General features: G+C 47.2%; 2 protein-coding genes across 2 annotated transcripts in view; one reads left to right on the top strand and one right to left on the bottom strand.

The window, feature by feature from the left end:
* LOC144324987 (uncharacterized) overlaps nucleotides 1–8,754 on the top strand; it is a 48,531-nt gene extending 39,777 nt beyond the window's left edge. The window contains 1 exon segment of the mRNA XM_077916681.1: nucleotides 5,771–8,754. Coding sequence (XP_077772807.1) covers nucleotides 5,771–6,983 — 1,213 coding nt within the window. The 3' untranslated portion in view covers nucleotides 6,984–8,754.
* Nucleotides 8,755–17,496: 8,742 nt separating this feature from the next.
* Nucleotides 17,497–22,483, bottom strand: LOC114607295 (uncharacterized). The gene is made up of 2 exons (XM_028750379.2): nucleotides 22,340–22,483; nucleotides 17,497–19,416 (listed from the first exon to the last, which is right to left on the bottom strand). Exon 2 carries the CDS (start codon nucleotides 19,395–19,397, stop codon nucleotides 17,694–17,696), a length of 1,704 nt encoding a protein of 567 aa, XP_028606212.2. The 5' UTR covers nucleotides 19,398–19,416; nucleotides 22,340–22,483; the 3' UTR covers nucleotides 17,497–17,693.
* Nucleotides 22,484–22,886: the final 403 nt, after the last annotated feature.

Raw genomic sequence — 22,886 nt, 5'->3', positions numbered from 1 at the left:
GGAGAAGGGGGTCCCAGGGGGCAGGGAGACCCCCATGGCAGAGAGCGGAGAGCCAGGGCAGAAGGCAAAGGAGAGGCAGCAGCGAAGGAAGGGGAGAAATGGCAGGCGGGCGTCGCCCCAGGAGTTGGGGCGAGAGGGGCGGAGAGGAGGAGGAGGCTGGGCAAGGGGCAGGAAAGGGGGAGAACAAGCCGGGGAAGGAAGGTGGGGCGCCCGGGGGGGAGGAAGGTCATCAAGGACCTTTGGCTGCTTCCTTCCTGGGCTTCAGGTAGAGTTGCACCTTTGGTTGGCCAAAATGCAGGTGTGGGTGTGGGGGGGTGTAATTGGGGGGCAACAGATTCCTTGACCTGGTGCAGAAACCCCTTCGTGACCCCCTGGACCAGAGCACGCCAGGCCCTCCTGTCTTCCGCTGCCTCCCTCATGCTGGGAGCTTCCAGAACAATGTCCCACCATCTGGTCCTCCGTAGTCCCCTTCTCCTTGTGCCCTCCATCTTTCCCAACATCAGGGTCTTTTCCAGGGAGTCTTCTCTTCTCATGAGGGGGCCAAAGTCTTGGAGTCTCAGCTTCAGGATCTGTCCTTCCAGTGAGCACTCAGGGCTGATTTCCTTCAGAATGGAGAGGTTTGATCTTCTTGCAGTCCATGGGACTCTGCACCATAATTCAAATGCAATGTAATGCAATCCATTACAATGATCCAATGGAAGCTCACAGTCACTGCAAACTTTCCAGCAACAATATTGACAGGAAATCCTCCTGACCTGCTGGATTTCTGCCTGCCAGAATGATGTAGAAACCCAGCCCAAAAAGTGGGGAGGGGGGATGGTGGGAGAGAGAGCAACAAAGCCTGCTTCTCTTCCTCATAGATTGACATACCCCAGGGCACAGAGGTCCCTTTGGTTCCCCCATGAAATATTTGAGGCCCCCGCCCCGTTAATGGGCATTGCCATTCAACTGGTGTGTGCACGCTGCATCTTGTGATCAGTTTTGCAGGGTGGGGCTTACTTGGGTCCATGGGCGTCCGATGGGGAGAATTAAATCCTTCATTAAATGAGATTCTGCCCCTTAACATAAATCCTGGCTATGCCCGATGCCTACTCCCTCCTAATATTTTATTCAGTTGGCACCCCTGATTAACTGTAGCTGTTCACTGCTGCTGCTATTATTACTACTACTACTACTACTATTAGGTGTGTATCCTGCCCTTCATCCAAAGTTTACAGGGCGATTCACAACATAAACATGCAAAATTAGAACACCAAATGCATAATGAAACAAAGACAAAGGCAATGATCTCTCCTCCCACAAACATATTGAAAAGGCCATAGAATGCTAACCAACCAAAGGCCCAGTTATAGAAAAAGGTTTTTGCCTGGCACCTCAAGATGTCAGGAAGGTGCCAGGCGAGCCTCTCTTGGTAGACCTTCCCCCGAATGGGGAACCACTGCAGAAAAAGGTTCATTTTTGTGTTGCCACCACCCAGACCTCTCGTGGAGAAGGCACACAGAGGAGAGGCTGGATGGCCGTCGGTCAGGGATGGTCTAGTGGAGATTGCTGCATTGCCCCAGGGGGTTGGCTAGATGACCCTCAGGGGTCCCTTCCTACTCTGCAACTCTCTGGTGCAGGTTTGTGAAGATTTTTAGGTACAAGTTGGATGCAGAGCGTGCATAGGATTGTAGCCCACCTTATGCACCGTCGGCTCAGGAATAAGTCCCGCTGATCATGATGAGACTCCCAGGCTGTGCAGTCCTGCTTTTTAAATAAATGTTTTCCTTTTCAGATAATACAGAGCATGGTGAAATCCCAATAAATAGTGCCTTTGCTAGACTCTTTTCAGGCACCTGCTAAAAGCAGTCTTGTTTAGGCAAGCTTACTCAGATGCTTGGGAAGCTGAAGGAATTTTTATCTGTTTTAATAGTTTAGATTTTGTATGTTTTAAAGTAGGGTTGTTCATTTTTATTGATTTTACTGCTGTGATTTTTTGTTTTGTTTTATGTTTTGGTAAACAGTTTTGCAGGTTTTAAAAAATAAACTTTATTAAATAAACAATAAATATAAATAAAATAACAGAAGCCAAAACACAACCCATCCTGTAGATTAAGTATCTGTCCACAGTGGCATGAAATGGCATATGAAATAAAGTCAAAACAAAATCAATGGGGGGGGGGGGGGGAGTGACAGGAAATTTTGTGCACCGGCTAACACCTGACCTTGCTACGCCACTGCATGGGGGCATGCAAAGAAACCCTCTTCAGATTGAGGGATAAGTCACATTTCTGAACAGAGGCTGTAGCCAGACGGGAACATTTGCACATGGGAGGAGCACAGGGAAAAGAAAAGCCATTCTGCATCTGCAGCAGCACAACTGGGCCACTTCCTCTGCCCCAGATGCAACAAAACATGTCTCTCCCCTATTTAGACTAAACAAGTAGACAAACTAATGTGAAAGCAGATTTCAGATCTATCCTCAGGAAATGCTAAACAAGGATAAAAGACTCCTTCTCCCAACCTTCTGGGACAAATGAAGAGGGATTATCAGTCATTGGGTGGCTTGTACTATTAACAGAGGACATGGAACACATAAAATCCTTTTTGGCTATCTGTAATAAGATTCTAACCATCTTGAAAGGTACTTGTAAAACCTTCTGGAAAAATCTAGCAGAGCGTCTGTGGGTTTTGATAAAAAAGAAATGGAAATTGGTGCAGTCTCAAAATAGGCTAGTTCTAAGCTCCCCTCAGCCTTTGGGAATCTTGTCACAAGAGGAGTGTAAAGCTCACCTCTGGAGTTTATAAAGGGTATACATGCCTGGTGTTCTTAAGAACACTACAGATTTAGGACATGTGGAAGATCAGACTTTGATGGCTTCCATGCCAGGGTGGGGGCCACATTTTGAGACTGGAGACTTGCGAAGGTTGTGTATAAACACACACAATATCTAAGGAGGAGTGGTGTATTTGTCTCATGATCTTTCAGAAATGTGGCATCACCAGCTCCTCTGCTTCCACATACAGATTTGGTCCCCAGGCAACCCCTGACAGAGGCAAATAGGGCCACAACATCTGCCTGGCTTGCAGTGAGAGAGCTCAAAGAGTGTGAACTGGCTCTCCATTCAAAGCACCTAGCATGGGGGCACCCACATGTAATAGCTACTTGTCTACTTTCTGCCCATGCTCTGGGGTTGCAGTTTTCAGGATTGGGGACAGGGCGCCACTGGTTTTGCCACCAAGTTCTGTCCAAAGGCCCCACTGAGTTCAGTGGGATATGTGAGAGAGTATAGGCCCATACCCCAGAACGAACCTAAGGATTAGGTTGTTCATAAGAAGAGGAGGGAGTGAAGGGAGAGGGAAGGGTTAATCTCAATAATATCTGGACCCAAGCTAACTGCTGCAGTTGTGTTTAAGCAGCTAGCAGCAGCTGTGGTTAAAACCACAATTGCTTCAGCTATGTAGGCCAGAAGCTGTTTCCTGCTTCATGCTTCCTGCTTCAGTAATGCAAGAGAAGAAGAACACACATAGAAGGGAGGGAGGGGAGCTTAGCTAGCCATATATCCATATGCCATATAAGGTAATAAGTTGTAACCTTGCCAGCTGATTCGGGAGACCAATGTATGCTCCCAGGTATAAGAATGCTTGCTGAACACAGTATACGGGCCGCCAGTCTTTGGAAGATATTCCACTGGCTGCCTCTGCGCAGATCTCAATAAAACTCTTTTCTCTGAAGAAGTTGCTTCCCTGGTGCTTTTGTTCTCTCCTCGGTCCTGGGCAAGCGGGCAAATGAATCCCCTGTAAGCTAAGGCTTCATTGTCAACCTACGTATACAAGCTGACGTGGTTGGAAGGAGGGAGAGGGTGCCTGGAGGGTATATATACTGCATGTAACTTGTCATTTCTTTGGACTTGCTGTGGACTCACCACGCAAGTGCCTTCTACTATCCGGAGAGCAGAATAAACTCTTTCTTTGAACCAACTCGGTGTCATTTTGACTTCCTTCCTCCTGTCACGAAGCAACGCAGACCCAATCGGTGAACTCCAATAAGGCTACATTGGAACCACTGGAGATGCTTAGGAAAAGGGCTTGTGTTGGGAAGGGGCTGCCCCATTTGTGCTTCTTCAGCGGCAGGAGAATATCTAGGGCAGGAGAATCCCTGCAGGGCCTCTGAGGTTCCCTTTGCTTCTTCCTCTCTCCCAGGCTCCTCGACTCCTTAGGAAGGATGAAAGAGACGGATCCTGCAAAGCTAGCGAGGATGGAAGGGGGAAGATGGACGGTTGACCTGGTCAGGTTGTCTCCCGCATCCCTCCCCACAACCTCTGAGCGTACCCTCCCAGGGACCTCAAAGAGATCTGGTGAGTTCCAGGGGAGTGGAGATGCGGACATGGATGGATGGAGCTGGAGAGGTATTGGGGCTTGCTCAGTTTGGGGGTGGGGGGAGGCAGGCAGGCGGATGGAGATGGAGAAGGGGAGCACCTTTTCAGGCTCTTCCACCTGCCTGCCTGAACCTCCACTGTTTGGAGGGAGACCAACAGCGTCTGGGATTCTAACATCCCTGCTGTAAACCCTGAATGGAAGGATATCAACTCTTTCCTCTGTGAATGTTCTCCATCTAGTCATGCCTTTTAAAACAAGGACCAGGCTTGTCTGAACCTCCAGGCCTTCTTCAATATTGGCTTCAGAGCTTTTAGGGAAGTTGAAATAACTTCTGTGAGGTCTGTTGTTTTGGCTTCTGTCTACATTTGACTGACCTCGGAGATGGAGTGGATTCCAGGATTGAGCCAAACAAAATCTATCCCAGATTAAAGCCAAGCAGTATGTCAGTTAATACCAATCAGCAAAGGCAGTGAAAACTATAGTAAGGCCTCACACCTAACTCTCTCCAGTTCTTCCTCTATCACAAGCATTTATTAACTTTGTTCAATAATGGATGTGAACCATGTCCCCTTCGCTCTGAGTGGGGTTTGGGTCCAGGACAGCGATGCAGAGGTTGCATGACTTACACTAACATGGCAGTGCATTGCTGGGGGAGGGGGGGTCAGGTGTTGGATTTGATGCTTCTGTGTCATCTGCGTCCCTGTCACAGTATGCTGGCAGTGTGGCCCCATCGGTTTCAAGAGAGTCAGGTGCCCCGCAGGCATGCAGAAATGCTGGGGGGGTCAAAGATACCACACATCGTCAATGACATTAAGTTAGACTCCAAGGATGTCTGCTTGAGCCTGAAACAGCGCACTCTCAAGTCTCGCGGGGGGGGGGGGCGGACTTTGTTCAATAATCTGGAGCGCCATTTCTTTCCGAGGCTCTAATTAGCGTCTCTTTTCATTGCAGATGGTGAAGAATTGGAAGAGAAGAACAAGGGGGACCAGAACAGAATCCACATAGCAGAGAAGTCATATAAATATTCAGAGTGTGGAGAGAACATCCGTCAGAGCTCCCAGTCCACCTCCCATCAAAGAAAGAGCTTCGTTAGGAGTGATAGCTTCACTTCACATGAAAGAACAAGAGTAGGGAGAAATTGTATCAGTGCAGAGAATGTGGAAAGAGTTTCACTCGGAAGGGCAGTCTCGCTTCCCATCATAGAATTCATACAGGAGAGAAACCCTATAACTGCATGGAATGTGGAAAGAGCTTTAGTTACAGCCACCATCTCACTTCCCATCAAAGAATGTGCAAAAAGCTTCAGCCAGAAGGGTAGTCTCACTTCACATCAAAGGATTCATACAGGGGAGAAAACATATCAGTGTTTGGAATGTGGAAAGAGCTTCCAGAAGGAGATTAAGCTCACAAGCCATCAAATAATTCATAGAGGGGAGAAACCTTTTCAATGCCATGAGTGTGGAAAGAGCTTTCGTATCCGGCTGAGTCTCACATTCCATCAAAGAATTCATACAGGGGAGAAACCCTATCAGTGCTTAGAATGTGGAAAGAGCTTTAGTCAAAGTGCACATCTCACTTCCCATCAAAGAATTCATACAGGGGAGAAACCCTATCAGTGCTTCGAATGTGGAAAGAGCTTCAGTCTCAGCCATAGTCTCACTTCCCATCAAAGAATTCATACAGGGGAGAAACCCTATCAGTGCCTGGAATGTGGAAATAGCTTCAGGGATAGGTCAAAGCTCTCTTCCCATCAAAGAATTCATACAGGGGAGAAACCTTTTCAATGCCATGAGTGTGAAAAGAGCTTTCGTCACAGTTCCGGTCTCACTTCCCATCAAAGAATTCATACTGGGAAGAAACCGTATCAGTGCTTGGAATGTGGGATGAGGTTCAATCGGAAGGATAGTCTCACTTCCCATCAAAGAATTCATACAGGGGAGAAACCCTATCAGTGCTTCGAATGTGGAAAGAGTTTCAGTCAGAGCTCCAATCTCACTTCCCATCAAAGAATTCATACAGGGCAGAAACCATATCAGTGCTTGGAATGTGGAAAGAGCTTTCGTCAGAGAGGTGATCTCACTTCCCATCAAAGAATTCATACAAGGGAGAAACCCTTTCAATGCCTGGAATGTGGGAAAAGCTTCAGTCTCCGTCACAGTCTCACTTCACATCAAAGAGTTCATACAGGGGAGAAACCATATCCATGCCTGGAATGTGGAAAGAGCTTCAGAAACAGTGCCAATTTCACAGTCCATCAAAGAATTCATACAGGGGAGAAACCATATCAATGCCTGGAATGTGGGAAGAGCTTCAGTCACAGGAAGACTCTCACTTTGCACCAAATCATTCATACAGGGGAGAAACCATATCAGTGTTTGGAATGTGGAAAGAGCTTCAGTCAAAGTGGAACGCTCTCTCAGCATCAAAAAATTCATACAGGGGAGAAACCCTATCAGTGCTTGGACTGTGGAAAGAGCTTCAATCGGAAGGATGGTCTCACTTCCCATCAAAGAATTCATGCAGAGGGAAGACCAAAAAATAAAAGTAATAAAGCAAAAATTATTAAACAACCTGTACAAACACAGTTGAATGGGAAAGAGAAAGGGACGAGGGAGAATAACTAAAAATACCCTTTATCACATTTGTATCATATAACAATAGAATGTGAAACACCAAAGATCTGTTCAAGAAAATTGGAGATATGAAAGGAACATTTCGTGCAAAAATTACCATAATAAAGGACAAAAGTGGTCCGGAGTTACAGTGAGGGAGGGGGGTGAGTATTTGACCCCCTGCTAAATTTGCCTGTTTGCCCTCTGATGAAGAAATAAGCCATCCTTAATTTAAATGGTATGTTTATTTGTATCTGTGAGAGACAGAATAACAACAAGTAAAACCCCAGAAACCCAGAAGACAAAAGTCAGAGATTGATGTGCTGTGCATTATAATGAGTGAAATAAGTATTTGATCCCTTTGCAAAAGATGACTTCGTACTTGGTGGCAAAACCCTTGTTGGCAATTACAGAGGTCAGACGTTTCTTGTAGGTGGCCACCAGGTTTGCACACGTCTCAGGAGGTATTTTGTCCCACTCCTCTTTGCAGATCCTCTCCAAGTCAGTAAGATTTCGAGGCTGATGTGTAGCTACTCGAACCTTCAGCTCCCTTCACAGATTTTTGATGGGATTAAGGTCTGGAGACTGGCTAGGCCACTCCAGGACCTTAATGTGCTGCTTCTTGAGCCATTCCTTTGTTGCCTTGGCCGTGTGTTTTGGGTCATTTTCATGCTGGAATACCTATTCTCGACCCATTTTCAATGCCCTGGTATGATTGATTGCTTCTGTCAACAGGTGTCTTTTGCACAGGTACTGTAACAACCTGGGATAACAGGTAAGACCTCTGCCTTACAGCAGGTGCTTCTAATCTCAGTTTATTACATACAGTAAAGATACCAGGTAGATTTGACATCTGGCTGGTTGATAGGGGATCAAGTACTTATTTCACTCATTACAATGCACATCAATCTCTGACTTTTGTCTTCTGGGTTTTTGGGGCTTTTCCTGTCGTTATTTTGTCTCTCACAGCTACAATAAACCTAACGTTAAAATTATGGACTGGTCATTTCTTCGTCAGAGGGCAGCGATGGATAATTTTGGGAATATATGCTCCCAATGAGAGGACACCTGAACTTTATAAAGGGTGGATATAAACTTTATAGGGAATATAATGTTAATGGGAGATCTAAATGGGGCCGTTTCATTAGGTTAGGACAGGATAATATAGAAATTGGACACAAAAGGAGGGGGAAATGCCTAATTCCTTTTTGTACATGACAAATTAGTGGACTTATGGAGACAAACATCCATTAGACAGGGAATATACATTTTATTATAATGCTTAAAACTCAACAAGTAGAAGAGATGCAGTGTGGGCAACAAAAGAATTGGCTCCTTTGTTGGAAAGTGGAAATACAACGGAGAACAATCTAAGACCACTATTCAATATTAGTTATATGTCAAAGGGAACAATTAACACATAGAAGATGGAGACTAAATGAAGCTTCCGGGAGAGGGGCCAAGCTCACTAGCCATCAAAGAATTCATACAGGGGAGAAATCTTTTCAATGCCATGAGCGTGGAAAGAGCTTTTGTCACAGTTCGTCTCACTTCCCATCAAAGAACTCATACAGGTCAGAAACCGTATCAGTGCTTTGAATGTATTTTCCAGTTTCTACCCTCAAGACTTTTGCCATGACATTTTACCCCTCTTTAGGCGAGCATCTTTAGCTCACTAGTTTCTGTGGCAACACTTTTTGGGATGTGGTTCTTTGCAGGCACAATTGTATTCAATAAAGGCCTATCTTTCCACTTGGAGACTTCCTCCTTTTCTTTTGGTTTTCTGCGGGTAACCTCCAGTCTAGGATTCTCTTTTTGAATTTCTCCTACATACACATGACTGAATTAAATAAATAAATAAATAAATAAATAAATAAATATGAAAGTGATTTATAATGAGACTGAAACACTAAAATTTTTGGTAAGAACAACTCTTTAAAACATTTTAAAAAATCAATTAGCGATAAATTTCAAAACAAAAAAAATTTCATACCGTGAAGGTCAGTTTACTGGGGGGGGGGGGCATTATTCCAAAGCAGAGCCCATCTTTTTCACAGGATCCTTATGAAATTTGGGGATGTCTGCATGCGATCCCATCTCTACAGCTCACATATAAACACCACAGAGAAGGTGGCCGGAGCCTGAAAGGCGAAAGCATCGGCCTCAAATGCAGGCCTCAGGGACGCTTCCCCTCCATGGAGACCTGGGACCCCTTCTCCTTTGGAAGGGACCTCCGAGAAGGAAGCCAGGGCAGATCAGTCCCTGGACCTTGGAGGCAATTCCTAGACTATTCTGGAAAGATGTGTGATGGAAATGACCGGGGGGGGGGGCACACCATTAAAATTGTTAAATGTTACAAATATTCTGCCTGAATTTATCCTTTCAACTTGACAGCTCAGGGAAGATACTTAGCTTTAAAAATATAAATTACCTCCTTTGCCAGTTTCCTCCATTCCATTGCCCTTGGAAAAAGGACTCTTTCCCCTGCCACCTCTCCAAGTGTCAAGACATGTATACACACCTCCTAACCCAGGAAATGCCCAGAGGTGACAATTGCTGGGCACATTGTTCTCCAAGGGAAGCCAGATCTCATCACCGGACTTGGCTCAGGCTCCAGACATGCAAAGGTGGTTCTGTTGTACTTTTGGGTGGTGGGTACTTAAGACATGTTTGCCTATGCTAATCTTATACTTGGGTGTTGTCCTGACACATTTGCCTATGCTAATCTTGTGTAACCCTCCCCTTTCTGACATTTTAGCGATGTAGCAATGATGTATTGATGGTCGGCCAATTGGTGTCAAAGAAGGATAGAACTTTTTTTATGTATGCTACAACAGCAGCAAGAATACTCATCGCGAAGTATTGGAAGACACAAGATTTACCCACCCGGGAAGAATGGCAGATGAAGTTGATAGACTATATGGAATTGGCGGAAATGACTGGCAGAATCAGAGACCAGGGAGAAGAGTCGGTGGAAGAAGATTGGAAGAAATTAAAAGACTATTTAGAGAAATATTGCAAAATTAATGAATGTTAGAATGATGTTAGAATGAAGTAATACGGCTTTAGTAGAAATATTATAAGGAATTAAGTATAGATAGGTTAATAGAGTATTAAAAGAAAAAAATAAGGTTAGAATGAGTTAAGATAATTATAGGATTGAAAACAGAGGAGGATGGAAAGGAATTGCTGAAATAACTAACAGAAGTGGAATACAAAAAGGGAGGTGTGAGGAGGTCGTGGAAATAAGTGAATGAAAGATGGGATAACGAAATTGGTTGATTTATTTTATTGTCTTAATCTTGTTTTGTTAATTTGATGTGTTGTATTGTTTTCCTTGTTTTTTCTTTTCTTTTTTCTTTTAGTGTTTTTGGAAAAATAATAAATATTATTTAAAAAAAAGATGTATTGATGATTCTGTGCAATGTATTGATGATCCCCCCCCTCCCGGCGCAAAAGGCAATCAGGCCGTGTTTGCAGCCTAGCTGGGCCCGCGATGTCCTCCCGGGTCAGCAGGGGCCCCGGGCCAGCATTAAGCGATGCCTCCCCCACCGCCGCAAAAGGCGAGCAGGCTGCACTAGAAGCCCCGCTGGGGCTCAGGCCAGCAGCCAGTGGCAGAGCAGTCAAGCTCCCTCCCACGCTGCGGAAAAAAAGCCGGAAAGGCCGCAACGTGCCCAACCGAGCACGCCAAAAATGCGGCCTAGCCTGGCGGAGGGGCCAAATCTCTCCCCCTCCCCCCCTCCAGGCAAAGCCAAGAAGGCTGGCTACTTACCTCAATCCAGCCGCCTGGACACACTCCTGATATTGATCCTGATCCTGGAAGAACAACAGCAAAAGAGGCTTGAGCAACGGAGTCATCCTCTTTTCTTTTGGCCTTAGGCCCACCCCCGGCCGGCCGTCCATTGTCCTCGCTGGCCAAGGGCAGGTCAAAGGCCGGATCAAGCAGGTAGGTGGCACCCGCCCAGGCGAGCCCCGCTCGGTGCTGCAAACCCCACCCACCGGTGGGGAAGGGTGGGGGGATATTCTGGGATATGGTGGGAAAGTTTTAAGAGTTAATGTCGCCCCATGCTCAGAGTTCATACTGCTATTTGAACCTGTTGCGCAACAATAAAGGTTCTAAGTCTACTGACTGCTGTTTTGCTCCAAATTACTTGGCTGGAATTTCCTTCTTTTACTGACCACATGGACCAGTGGGGGACTTGTACCCCAACGAGCTGGGCTGCTGAGTAGTCTCTCAACCCAGAGTTTTCTTTCACAGAGGCCATATAAAGTTCCTTTCCCCATTTGTCAGGAGCCTGATCTCCATTTGGGGTTCCTCCTTCCGCACCCCAAGGTTCCTCCAAGGCCTTGGGAAAGGAAAGTGATGCAGGCTCTGGTTGCTGCCCAGGGCCCTGCAGGGGATTCAGGCTGGGGGGGGGCTGTCTCTTCCTCTGGCCATTGCAGTGCCCCTTCAGCTGTTCCATTATTGTTTTGTATGGAACAGTAGCGACGTCTTCAGGTGCAAGGAGAGCCCGGGCGATTTCAAACGTCTCCTCTCCGCAGACACTGAAGAATATTGCCCTCTTCTTGGCGTCTTCTGCATCGGTGACCCCTTTGGCTTCTAGGAGGAAGGTGAAACGGGAGGCGTACGCTTCCCAGTCTCCAGATGCTGGGTTGAACGGCGAGAAGCTGCTGTCGGTTGCCATTCTGAGTTCCTTGTGTCCCGGAGCTGAAGCCTGGATACACGGTGCGAGGCAGCGGTGCGGCAGGTGGCGGTGCTGCGGTGCTGTGTGTGGCAGTCAGCTCAGCGGGATCCCACCTTCGTCGCCAGTGAAATATACTCAGAGTCGCAAAGTGATTTAATGCTCTTTATTCAGCTCATCGTGGTGAGGAGGAATGGATGAATGTCTGAGGGGTCTGCTTATATACATTATTTACACAATGGGCTGCACATGATTGGCTAATTCTGGAATTCTACTGTAAGCCAATCAGGTTGTGGATTCACTTCTATCTGGAGCATGATTGGGTGGTTCCTGCCAACCAATCATACTGCTGCATTGTTCTAAGACCAATCAGACTGCTGCATTCTGAATCCTATTGTTCTAGGACCAATCAGACTGCTGCCTTTTGGATCCTATTGTTCTAGGACCAATCAGACTGCTGCAGTTTGGATCCTATTCAATTCAGTACATAACAGCAGCCCCCAGGAAGCCTTGGAAGAAAGGCAGGAGACCCTCAGCAGACAACAGCCGAGCTTGTTTCTTCTCCAAAATGGCTTCCTCTTTTGAGGCCGCTTGCCTGGCCTCTTCCAATGGAGAGGCCTCCTCTGTTGGGCAAACATGGCGAGGAAAGAGGCCGCCCTGCGGAGGCAAAGCCATCATGGCAGGAAGGCGGCTGAGGAGACCCCGTGAGTGCTGGCACCCAAAGGTGCCACCCTCCTTCAGCCAGGAGGAGAAACCCCAAGAGCGTGGGACCCATGTGGCCCACAGGGGAGCCATGACATCTCTGGGAGCGGCTGGGGCCTCCAGAAGATACAATATGGTGTTCCTGCCTATTTCAGAAAATGGCGGGAAATGCCATCTCCTGGCCCTGCCGCCTCTGTGGGCTCCTCCTGGCCATGGGGGGGGGGGGGTGAACCCAGCTGACCCCCAAACAATGGGGGAAAGAGGAACAGGAAGAGAATGAAGGGGAAATGGAGAAGAAGCTGGGAGGGGGAGCAGCCAAGACTCAGGAGGAAAACTCCCTCAGGAAAGTGGGCGAAGAAAGCGGATTGGCCAGCTGTCCAATGCAGAGGCTTCTGATTGGTCCAGCCCCGCTCTGGGGTGGGAAATGGGGTCAGATGGTTCTGGGAGCCCAGTATAAACTGGTTTTCTGGCCGGAAACACAGGGAAAGAATGGCAGATGTCCCTCTTGCTTTGAACTAGCGTTGGGAGTCAGGAGGGAGAATCCCATGGTGAGGGGCTGCCTCCCTTATCAACATGCACCCCCACCTTCCCCATCCCTCTCCCCACCTTCCTGCGCTTCCATGCCTGCCTGTGGGGCTTTCATGGGGGGGGGGGGGGCTGTTAGACAAAAACTGTCCAGGGGCTCTTTCCCAGAGGGATTCAGATGTCTCTGTGAAAGAAGGAGTCACAGCACTGCACGGGCAAAGACACACCCCCAGCTCATGCTGGAAAGAGGGAGTGCGCATTCCAGTTCACATCACAGATAATTTTTAACCTAAGACCGTCCGAATATCCCTCCTCCAGTTCCTATTAGTTAAGAAATTGCACTTTACAGGCTTCCCGCAAGGCCTTCTTCATTTTTGCTCCTTAATATGTTCTCCCACCTGTTACATACATTACTTGATCATTCAAATTAGCCATTTCTCCCACAGAGGTGTGTTCTATAATATTCATGAAGTGTTTGAGCATGTGCACTCATTCTTCAGCTACCACCTGCTATTTCTCCTTGTTATCTTGAGTCACCTCAATTGTAAATCTGTCCCTTTTTCAAGGCAAACCACCGACTTCCGACACGTTCTTCCTTTAGTTGTAACACCAGCAAGGAAAGGCGCCTCTGAGGGAGGATTCCCACTTGTCGTGTCCAACATCTGCTTTGTCTCATCTCATCTCAACTCAGGTTGTGAGACATGAAACAACTCAGGTTGTCAAGATCAACCATTCCCCGAAGGGACCCCCTTCTTTTGGGTGTCGGTTGAAACCTTTTGCAAGCAGAGGTTGAAACAGAACCTCAGTGTTTGAAGGCAGGCTTGATCGCTTCTTTTCTCCAACGCCTTCCACCATGAGAGGAACGCAATGGGGTGGTGAGGGGGGCAGAGAGACCCCCCTGCCGCCCCTTTGTCTGAGAGCCCTCCTTTCTGCGCCCCCCACAAGAGGGTCCCCGTTGTGTCTCTGAGGGGCAAGAGAGGAGGAGCCCCTCCCCCCCGCTCCTTCCTCCCCTCAGCGGCTCTGAGGGAAACGACTTTTCCCGCCTTTTCCCAACTGCCCGCCTTTCGAAATCTGAGCCTCGCCTCCGTTTTAGGCGCCAAGGAGGCCGGTTCCTGGCAGGCCAGGCTGCAGTATCCCTGGGCTGCCTCGTTTCTCGGGGGATTTCTTCTAATTCGCCCTCATTTCTCTTCCTATCTCTCGCTTTTCAAGCTTCTCTCTCTCTAGAAAGGCTGTATAAACAACCCCTTCGCCACTGCCTGCATCCCTCCCAGCATTTAAAAGTCCGACTTCTTTTCATTTGCTGCGTATAATCCTAACACCAGGACTTTTATTCGTTCCTGGCAATGTCACTTCAAAACCAAGAATTCTTCCCTCACAGTCCTTAAATATCCGCTTTGGGGCAGGCATAAAGAACCTCTCTTTTTCGATTTATCTGAAGGTATAAATTATTGGCCTCAAGCTTTACTGATTAACCATTTTCCATGGGTCCTTTTTCGTGGGTCTCCTGCAAGCTTATTAAATCTCATTCCTGCTTTCTTAATACACGTGTTATCTTATGCCTTTCGGATTTCAAATTTAGTCCATCACATTCCAGGTTAGAAATTTATAAGCCATATTTTAGAAACCCGAGTCTTTCTTTTCGCAAAGAAAACACCACAAGTCCAGCCCCAATAATTCTGACTTGCTCTTCTTCAGGAGATTCCACCTGTGCAGGATCTCCCAGCTCCTTCTAATTCTTCCTCCAGAATTCCTCCGCTTTCAGAATCAGAACTCTCAACTTTTCCCTTTTCTTGCGAGGAATCCTATTCGGAATAAGGGAATTTCCCTTAAAAAAGGGCAACGTCGGCAGCCATGTTCAGAATCTACACACACTTTTCTTTCTTGGCATTCCAAGTGAAGCAGATCCCTTCAGGAAACTCCCAGCAAAAGGGTCCCTATTGCATCACCTGCAGTTACACGCAGGGGTTTGTGAACCCTTGTATGTGTGAATGCACTTATCCCTGTGCGTTTATAAGAGCACGGCATTAATTTTGTAAGATCCGCACACTGATCCCATCACTTTTGGAAGCACTGCTATGCAGCCCCACCCGAGGCATGCTTACTCAGAAGTAAGTCCTACTCTCCCATGCAGGCAGGCATGGTCATTTCTCTTAGGGGGGGGCCTTCCACATGTGCCCCTCCCTTGAGTCTCCCCCACCCAAAGGATCGCGTGTGCGTTTCATTCCTTGCATGGGACACTTTCTCCTTTATTTTTCCTGGGATAGAAAGCGGCTGCAGAAGCAGGAAAATCCGCTTGGCGGGGGGAAGAGATCATTTTCGGGAGGGGGGAATCTCCTGGTCGGGAAGCCACCCCCTCCTCCCCCCCCCCACTCGCTGAGCTGGGGGGTTTTCCCCCGGGGGGTTTCTTGATGGAGCCATCTCTGAGCCCAAGACACCTCCTGCCACTGCGCAGACCTTCGCCTCTTCTCCATCCCAGCCTTTCCTTGGGATCCTGGAGCCTCTCTTTTGGGGGAGAGCCAAGGTAACCCCCCATGGCCACCCTCGTCTCCCTTGCTGTAAATCTGCTTCGATGTAGGCTCCTGCCACAGCGGCTCCCGCCCAGTTTCATGTTTTTCTAAAACCCCAAAAGAGGCTGGCGGTGCTGCTTGGGCTGCGCTTGGCCCGGGATGTGAGTTGCAAGCCGGTCTGGTCCTCCTCAGCCCCCCCCCCCCCAGGTCTGCCTGAGAGACTCAGCAGGGGGAAGGGGGGCTGCTGCTGCCCTGCTGCTGCACCCCCAGAATTATTCTTCGTGGGGGGGGGGGAGGCCAGGAAGATGCTCTGGGAGCAGAGCCCCCCCCGCCTCCAGGGGGCGCACAGAGCAAAGAGACGCCTGGCCGGAGAGAGAGAGAGGGACGAAGGGGAAGAATCCAGACCCGGGACCCTGTAAGAAATGCCTTGACATTATGACAACACTCGCCCCTTAAGAACGGGCTGCTTACAGACGAAGACATGGTTTGGGAAATCATTTGTATTAGTTTTCAGTTACAATATTCCAATAAAAGCCTCTTTATAACAGTGCCAAATTATAATACTGTACCATTAATAATATGAATCATTCAAAAGCCAAATTGTACAATTTAGGTGCCCCCCCCTCACGAGCTAGAATTAACAGTTTGATGATTTACTTTATTTCTGCTTTGCAAAATCTTATAGATTTCCACCACACTCCAGTCAGAAAAACAAACCCTTATACCCCAACTGTAATTTTAACGACTTCCTTCTCATTAACACATTCAGTGATTTATAGTCCTGCAGGTGAAGCATTTAAACTCTCTCTTTGTCCTTTTTGTTATTCTGTCCATGATGTTTCTTCCTGTCCTTGTAATATATTATGTCTATCTTTTGTCAGTTGCTGTTCTCCATCATGCCTTGGGCAGAGCTAGTGTCCCGCTGCTGTTTCAGAAGTTCTCCACTGCTCTGTCCGGAGCTTCAGTGTTTTGCAACATTAGCAGCAGCTGCAAAAATCATAGTGTCCCTAAAAATATCCTGTTTTCGCCATTTTTCTCTCAGCCCGGGGAGTAGAGCAAGCTGTCGAACTTAAAATAACTCAGTAATGAACCTTTTTTGGTAAGCTCACAGCTTCCTCTTATCCCTCCATTCAGCCAAAGATAAAGAGTTACACTTCCAATTAAATTAAATTCAGTTTAGTCCGAGGATGATAAAGACTAGGGAAGAGTCCGCTCTTAAGTTTCCATCATAAACCTTTTGTAGAATAGAGCTGCTCGTCCTCCCCCCCTTTTTATTTTTACTTTACACACACAAGTCCATTTGATGTTATATTCCATCTCTGCAATCCATTTTTCACTGCTAGACATTGTTAAGATAAACATGACAACATCTGAAATGAGTTTATGGCTATTAACATCTACATGTGTATTATAATAACGACCCTGTATCAATTTATATAATAATGTTTGAGAGTATATTGCATTGCATTTTTGTATATTGTTCTTTTTTCTTACACATCTTTGTTATCCCCCCTTCCCCCCCTTTTCTCTGTATCACTTTCTTTTTTTATAGCTGAAATTCTTTCAATAAAATATTGTCATTGCACAGAGAGAGAGCGTGCATGCGCACCGCCCATCTAGCTCAGCATCCTGTTCTCCCGAAGGTTTAGCCCCCTGGCAGGACTCGAATGCAAGACCAGTGCTTTCCCCTCCTGCAGCTTCCAGCACCTGCTATTCAGAAGAACTGATGCCTCCAGCTGTGGGGGCAGAGCATAATTATGACATGCAAAAGTAATATTATTTAATTATTATGTAATTCTACTTTTATTGTCGTCCCCCCAAAAAAAAACTTCCACTGATTCCAACTAGTTAAAAGCTTTTCCAGATATATAGTGAATTATCCTAGAGCTATTTAACCATTAGGGCTGTGCAGAGTCACCCTGATCTCCCCTGGATCAGTCAGGCCAGGGGTCAAGCACCCCAGATCCAGCCCCAGATCAGTTCAGGGGCACAGCTGAGTGGGGGTGGGGTTTAACCCCTAATTAAATGTGCAATCTGGAGGGGCAAGGAGGAGATTCTGCATCTCTTCTCCGCCTACAGAGAGGAGGAGTAGCAGTAGGGAGACAGCACTTTGATGGAGGTAAGAAACACTTTATTTTTCCAAGTCTGCCCTGTGATGTTTTAGAACAATATATCTGATATTGTTCTAATAATATTGAACAGGTCAGTGTAGATCCAGCCTCAGAGTCCCTAAACTTTGCAAAAAGGATATGGGGGGGCGCTTATACAGAGATCTAAGGCTAAACAGGAGTTGTTGTGTTGCCCCTTCATTTAGGGAGAATATTCACCGCCCTTCTCTTCCAATATCTGTATATCAAGCGGAATTTTCCTTTGTCCCCCCGTTCGCTCATCATCTCCTCCTCCTCTGGCAGCAGAGCCTCCTTATTTGCAATCTTCTGTATGATCTCTGCTTCTTTCTTCACGTCCTTGAGCAACTGGATCCTTTTCTGATATCCAAGCTTGCATTCCTCCTCTTCAGACGCAATGAGCATGTCGATGTATTCTGGGGTGGAGAGTGGGTTGGGCTTCAGGGCAATTTCCTCCAGGCGCCGCAGGCTTTGAGACGCTCTCTCGATGTTTTCGAACAAATTTTCTCTTACTTTGATGTACTCCTGGCTGAGGTGCCAAATCAGCTCCTCCGCTGTCATAACCCCATGGTAGGCGTGCTCATACTTTTTCTTCAGCTCCGCATATGTCTTCTTCTCTTTCCTTATTTCGTCCTTAAATTGGTAATTCTGGTTGTGGTGGTCGCTGGCTGAGCACTTGCTGGGACAAACGTTGCATTTTCCTGAGAAGAAACTGATAGCGGAGCAAAGGCGGTTCAGCTGGTCCCATGTACCCCAGCAAGGATAGTGGCAGGTGACCTTGCAGTTCTTGCAGTTGGTTGCATATTGATGAGCTCCAGAGAGATCTTGCTTCACTTTGACGGTGACTGGGATCTCATACTCAAAATCTCTGTTGGCCGCCATGTCAGCTTTGTGCTGGTCAAGGACTTGTTCCGTTTCCTTCAGTTCTTCCAGTTTGACCAGCCCGGTTTTGATCTGGGGCAACAGGCCCTGCACAACCGTCTCCAACTCTTTCCGTTCCCTGAGAACTTCCTTCGTCAAAGACAAACTCCTCGTGTTCAGTTTGCTTAACGAGTCAAAATAGGTCTTCATGCTGATTATACCCATTTTCCAAAACATTTCGTCAAAGTTAGGGCTCTCCCCGTCCCCCACAACATTGTTGGCAAACAGGGCGGAATTGTTGAATTTGAAATGCACAGGGTTCCCCTTGCCATCTTTGGCGCATGGAACGTTGGCCGTCTTAATGGCCTCAAGGACCAGGGGAGTCTGTGAATCTGCAAAGGTGATCAGGAACTGGATGTTCTCCTTGATATCTTTCCCAAAGATGGAGAGCACGGAATCAAAGACGTATTTCTCGGCTGCTGTTAAGCGGTTTGTGGAAGCCTTGACCACAAAGCAGACACAATCGATGTGGTCGATTCCTCCTGGGATGGAGAAAAACTTACGGATCTTCTCCACTAACTTTTTGTCCTGTTCTATTCCTCTCGTGTCTCCGAATCCTGGAGTGTCAACAAAAGTGAGAGAGCAAGGGATCTTGAGACCCTCTTGATAGTTCACCACGTAAGCCCTCACTTCGGATGTCTGGCTTTCTGCTTGGTTTCTGCCGGTCACTTCATCAATAAGTTTGAACCGGAATTCATCTCCCCATTGCACGCCCAGGATGTAGTTGATCATCCCATTGATGAGAGTGGTTTTCCCTGATCCAGACGCTCCCATCATCATGATCACTTTGTTGGCGATCTGCAAGTTCTCTTTTCCTAGATGGTACTTTGGAGACGTTTCAGACGCCTTTTTCAGTTTTAATGCATAAACAGAAGGTTCACCCCTTTCTACAAGGATACTTTCTTTGAGATATTTCTGAGGTGGTTTGATTTTACTTCTTTCCTGTGTTCTGGAAGACGCCATCTTCTTTTTAACAAACTTGCTGTCACAATTAAAAGAGAAACACATGTATTAGAAAAATAAATGTACTCTTCTTCCTATCATTATGATTTTATTGCTTTCGACACAAAATGCAATAAAAAAAATTCAAAAATATTCTAATACAAATAGTTGCAACTTACAAAATAAAAAAACCCAGTGCCAAACAGACTGCCAAGGCACAAACTTGTTGGAACAGAAAGATGTCTTCTATTTTTTTCTGGGTGCCTGTCCTATCTTGACAGAAATGCTGTTCCACAGATCAGAGGCAGCCACACTAAAAGCCCTGCTCTGAGTTACCAGTTAGAACCTGGGTGCATATCTCGGGTAAGAATTTATTGGTTATCAAAGAAACAAACTAACAAAATCAGGACTGTCCCAAGTCGGAACATTCAGGTGTGATTCCAGTAATGCAGAGGATCAGGCCCCTTCCAACTCAGCAATTCTATCACTCTATGATTTGGAGCATATGGGAGACCCAAATGCCATCATCCCACTCACCCCAAAGTAACATAACTCACACATTCCCTGCCCCAAAGTCTTTGCTGTGGAGCTGAAGGAACCAAATTGTTCAGAACGAAACAGACTTGATTCCCATCACTTGAGGGTAACCAAGGGCAGAGGTGAAATCTAGCCCCCACTGCTATGTTATGTCTTAGCCACCATGTTGCATTCTGAACCCTATCCATATCGAAGCCACCCTTTCCAAGAAGGCTTCTGGTCTCACCAAGCATCCACTAGTCTACTTGTGAGGTGACAAGGGTTAGGCCCAACATGACCACAGGGCTCATTCGCAGTGAGAGCCGGGCTCTCAACCAGGCCCTCTGGCTTGCAGCCAGCTGAGATGCTATGGTTGACACCCGGAATTTAAAATGTTAACTATTAGCAAAGAGGTTTTTGGATCCTGGGCTGTTCTTTGGCCAGAGTGTGTAGGTGTGTACTGCCGCTGCACCCTTGCTTTGCAAAAAGCAAATAACCGAACCTTTATTCTTGCATCAAAAGACACCTACACCCTGACACCAATCACCCTCTTCTTTCTGTTTCCAAACACACTTTGCCAGGTGCTCAGGTCACCTCTTAAAAATCATTTCCTTGTCTTCTCCAAGGGCAGTGATGGGAGTTGGCCTTCCTAATCTCAGTCGTCTAAAGATATGGACAATTTGCCCTTTGCTTACTGCTCTCTTCCTCTGTTTACAGAGTCCCTCTCCCCAGCTATCCAACTCATGTAGAAATATAGAATGTCGGAAACTGGAAAACATTCTTTTGTGTGTCTTGGGAGGGGTGTGTGTTTCATAGTTAACTTTCAGACAGAGGTAGACATGCCGGGAGTGAGAGGCAGAGAGAAGCAATCCCATGTTCATGCAGCAAGTTGGCAGCAGCAGAATAGACCCAGCAGTAGAGAAGAAATTGAAATTGAAATACTTTATTGTCACTTGTACAACTTGTATACAGTGAGATTACTCGAGCACCCTCCCACTCAGCTCTCTTCGTCTTAATTCCCCTTGTTTACTGACGCACACCCACCAAACCCAAAAGTCAGTTGCCCTGCTGTTATCTTTTCATTCAGCAGCCTAACAGCCCACGGATAGAAGCCGTTCTTCACCCTGTTGGTGCGACTAATCATGCTTCTATATCTTATGCCCGAGGGCAGGAAATCAAGAAAGTGCCAGCCAGGGTGTGAATCATCCCTGATAATTTTCCTCAACGTTCTTCTTCTATTTCATCCAGCGGATTCACGGAACAGCCCATAATATCTTGTGCTGAGTTTGGATTTGATATCCTGCTTTATCACTACCCGAAGGAGTCTCAAAGCGGCTAACATTCTCCTTTCCCTTCCTCCCCCACAACAAACACTCTCTGAGGTGAGTGGGGCTGAGAGACTTCAGAGAAGTGTGACTGGCCCAAGGTCACCCAGCAGCTGCAGGTGGAGGAGCGGAGACGCGAACCCGGTTCCCCAGATTACGAGTCTACCACTCTTAACCACTACACCACACTGGTGCCCTCCCAGGTGCGGGATAGCTGCTCAGGTGCACAGAGCAGTGAATGTGCCGTGCAGCCGGGGGCGAAGCAAGCTGCTCACAGGGGTGGAATGAGCCACCGATGGCGGACATTTAGTGCGCTGCCCGCCTGCAACTCCTAAGCCTCCCCCAGCTGGCAAAACGAAGGGGAAAGGGGGGAATGCCACCGTCAAAGCAGCGCAGCTCCCCCTGACAGCGAAGACACCCGGGGCGATCCACCCCCACCGCACCCCCTTCCTCTGCCCCTGAATAGACCATGTTGGCTGCAGTCTCTTATCCTCCTGTCTGTCTCTGCTTGTTTCTTAACTGAGTCACATGTCCACACGGATTTTCACTTGCTGCTGGGATTTGGGACTCTTGGGCTTATTTTCAAAGTTTTTGGAGGGACTTCAGTGGCAACTAACAGAGAGAGAGAGAGAGAGAGAGAGCCCTCTGTGCTGGTCTTGCAGTAAAAATTGCAGTTTTCGTGGTTGCATTTTGTTTTTCCTTTTAATTTATATTTAACTAACATTTCCATGTTAATCTTTCTGTAAAGCTGGTAAAAACTACTGTATGGGAGGCTTCAAAAGCAATAATGAGAGGTCAAATAATTCAAAAGGCATCATTAAAATAAGCAAAGGGAGAAGGCAACTTTTGGTCCAAACTGAGCAGCTGTGGGGGTTGCTCAACAAAAACATTATAGAAAATTAGAGGTATTAAGAAAACAATATGGTCTCATAAACTGTGCTCAAACAGAAAAAAGCTGAGGTTTGTAAGACAGTGTTTCTTTGGAAAAGGAAACAAACCTGGCAAATTGTTACCAGATTTTCTAACAAAGAGCAATATATAAAAAAAGCAGCACAACCATCTTCCCCACTCCTCCATTGTCTCAACCACCCTGCAACCACCCTGCAGCAGCTCCAATCTCACCTTTTCTCTCTTTTCCAGATTTCCAGGGTCCTGGTGAAATCTCAGAGGAGAAATCGCGCTCTCCTCTGCTCTTTGTGGTTCCTGGCTCCTGCTGTTTGCTTCTCCTTGCCTACTTAAATACCCTTTCCACTGCACACCCCACCCAGTTCCTCCAGAGTCCTCATTGCCCTGGTTATTATGGGTGGCTGTCCGCAGAATCATGCATCCCACCCAGAGGAGGAGCTAGCTGCTCTGGCACCCAGGGGCGGGGACATGGGGGCAGGGCAAGCGCCCCAGGGGGCAAGATGACCAGGGGGTGGAGCGAGCCACCCATGGCGGGCTGCTTCCTGGGCGGCAGTGGGGAGGGAGCTGCATCGCTTGGCCAGCAGCCTTCCTCCCTTCCCTCTTCCTTTTGACAGCTCGGAGGAGGCTTTCCTCCCCAAGGAAACAGCCCCCCGGGAGTGGGGGGCGCAACGGCACGCCACCCACCCAAACCTCCCCTGAGCTGTCAAAATGAAGCATGAAGGGGGGAAGGCAGCACAGCTCTGCTCCTTCCCCCAATGGTTTG

Source organism: Podarcis muralis, chromosome 12 (genome assembly GCF_964188315.1).
Source record: "Podarcis muralis chromosome 12, rPodMur119.hap1.1, whole genome shotgun sequence".
Lineage (NCBI taxonomy): Eukaryota > Metazoa > Chordata > Lepidosauria > Squamata > Lacertidae > Podarcis > Podarcis muralis.
The sequence above is the reverse complement of the archived record's forward strand: the minus strand, read 5'-3'. Positions and strand labels throughout refer to the sequence as shown.

Bases quoted from the DNA above. Each gene is read 5' to 3' on its own strand.
- LOC114607295 (XM_028750379.2), bottom strand. From the start codon at position 19,397: ATGGCGTCTTCCAGAACACAGGAAAGAAGTAAAATCAAACCACCTCAG.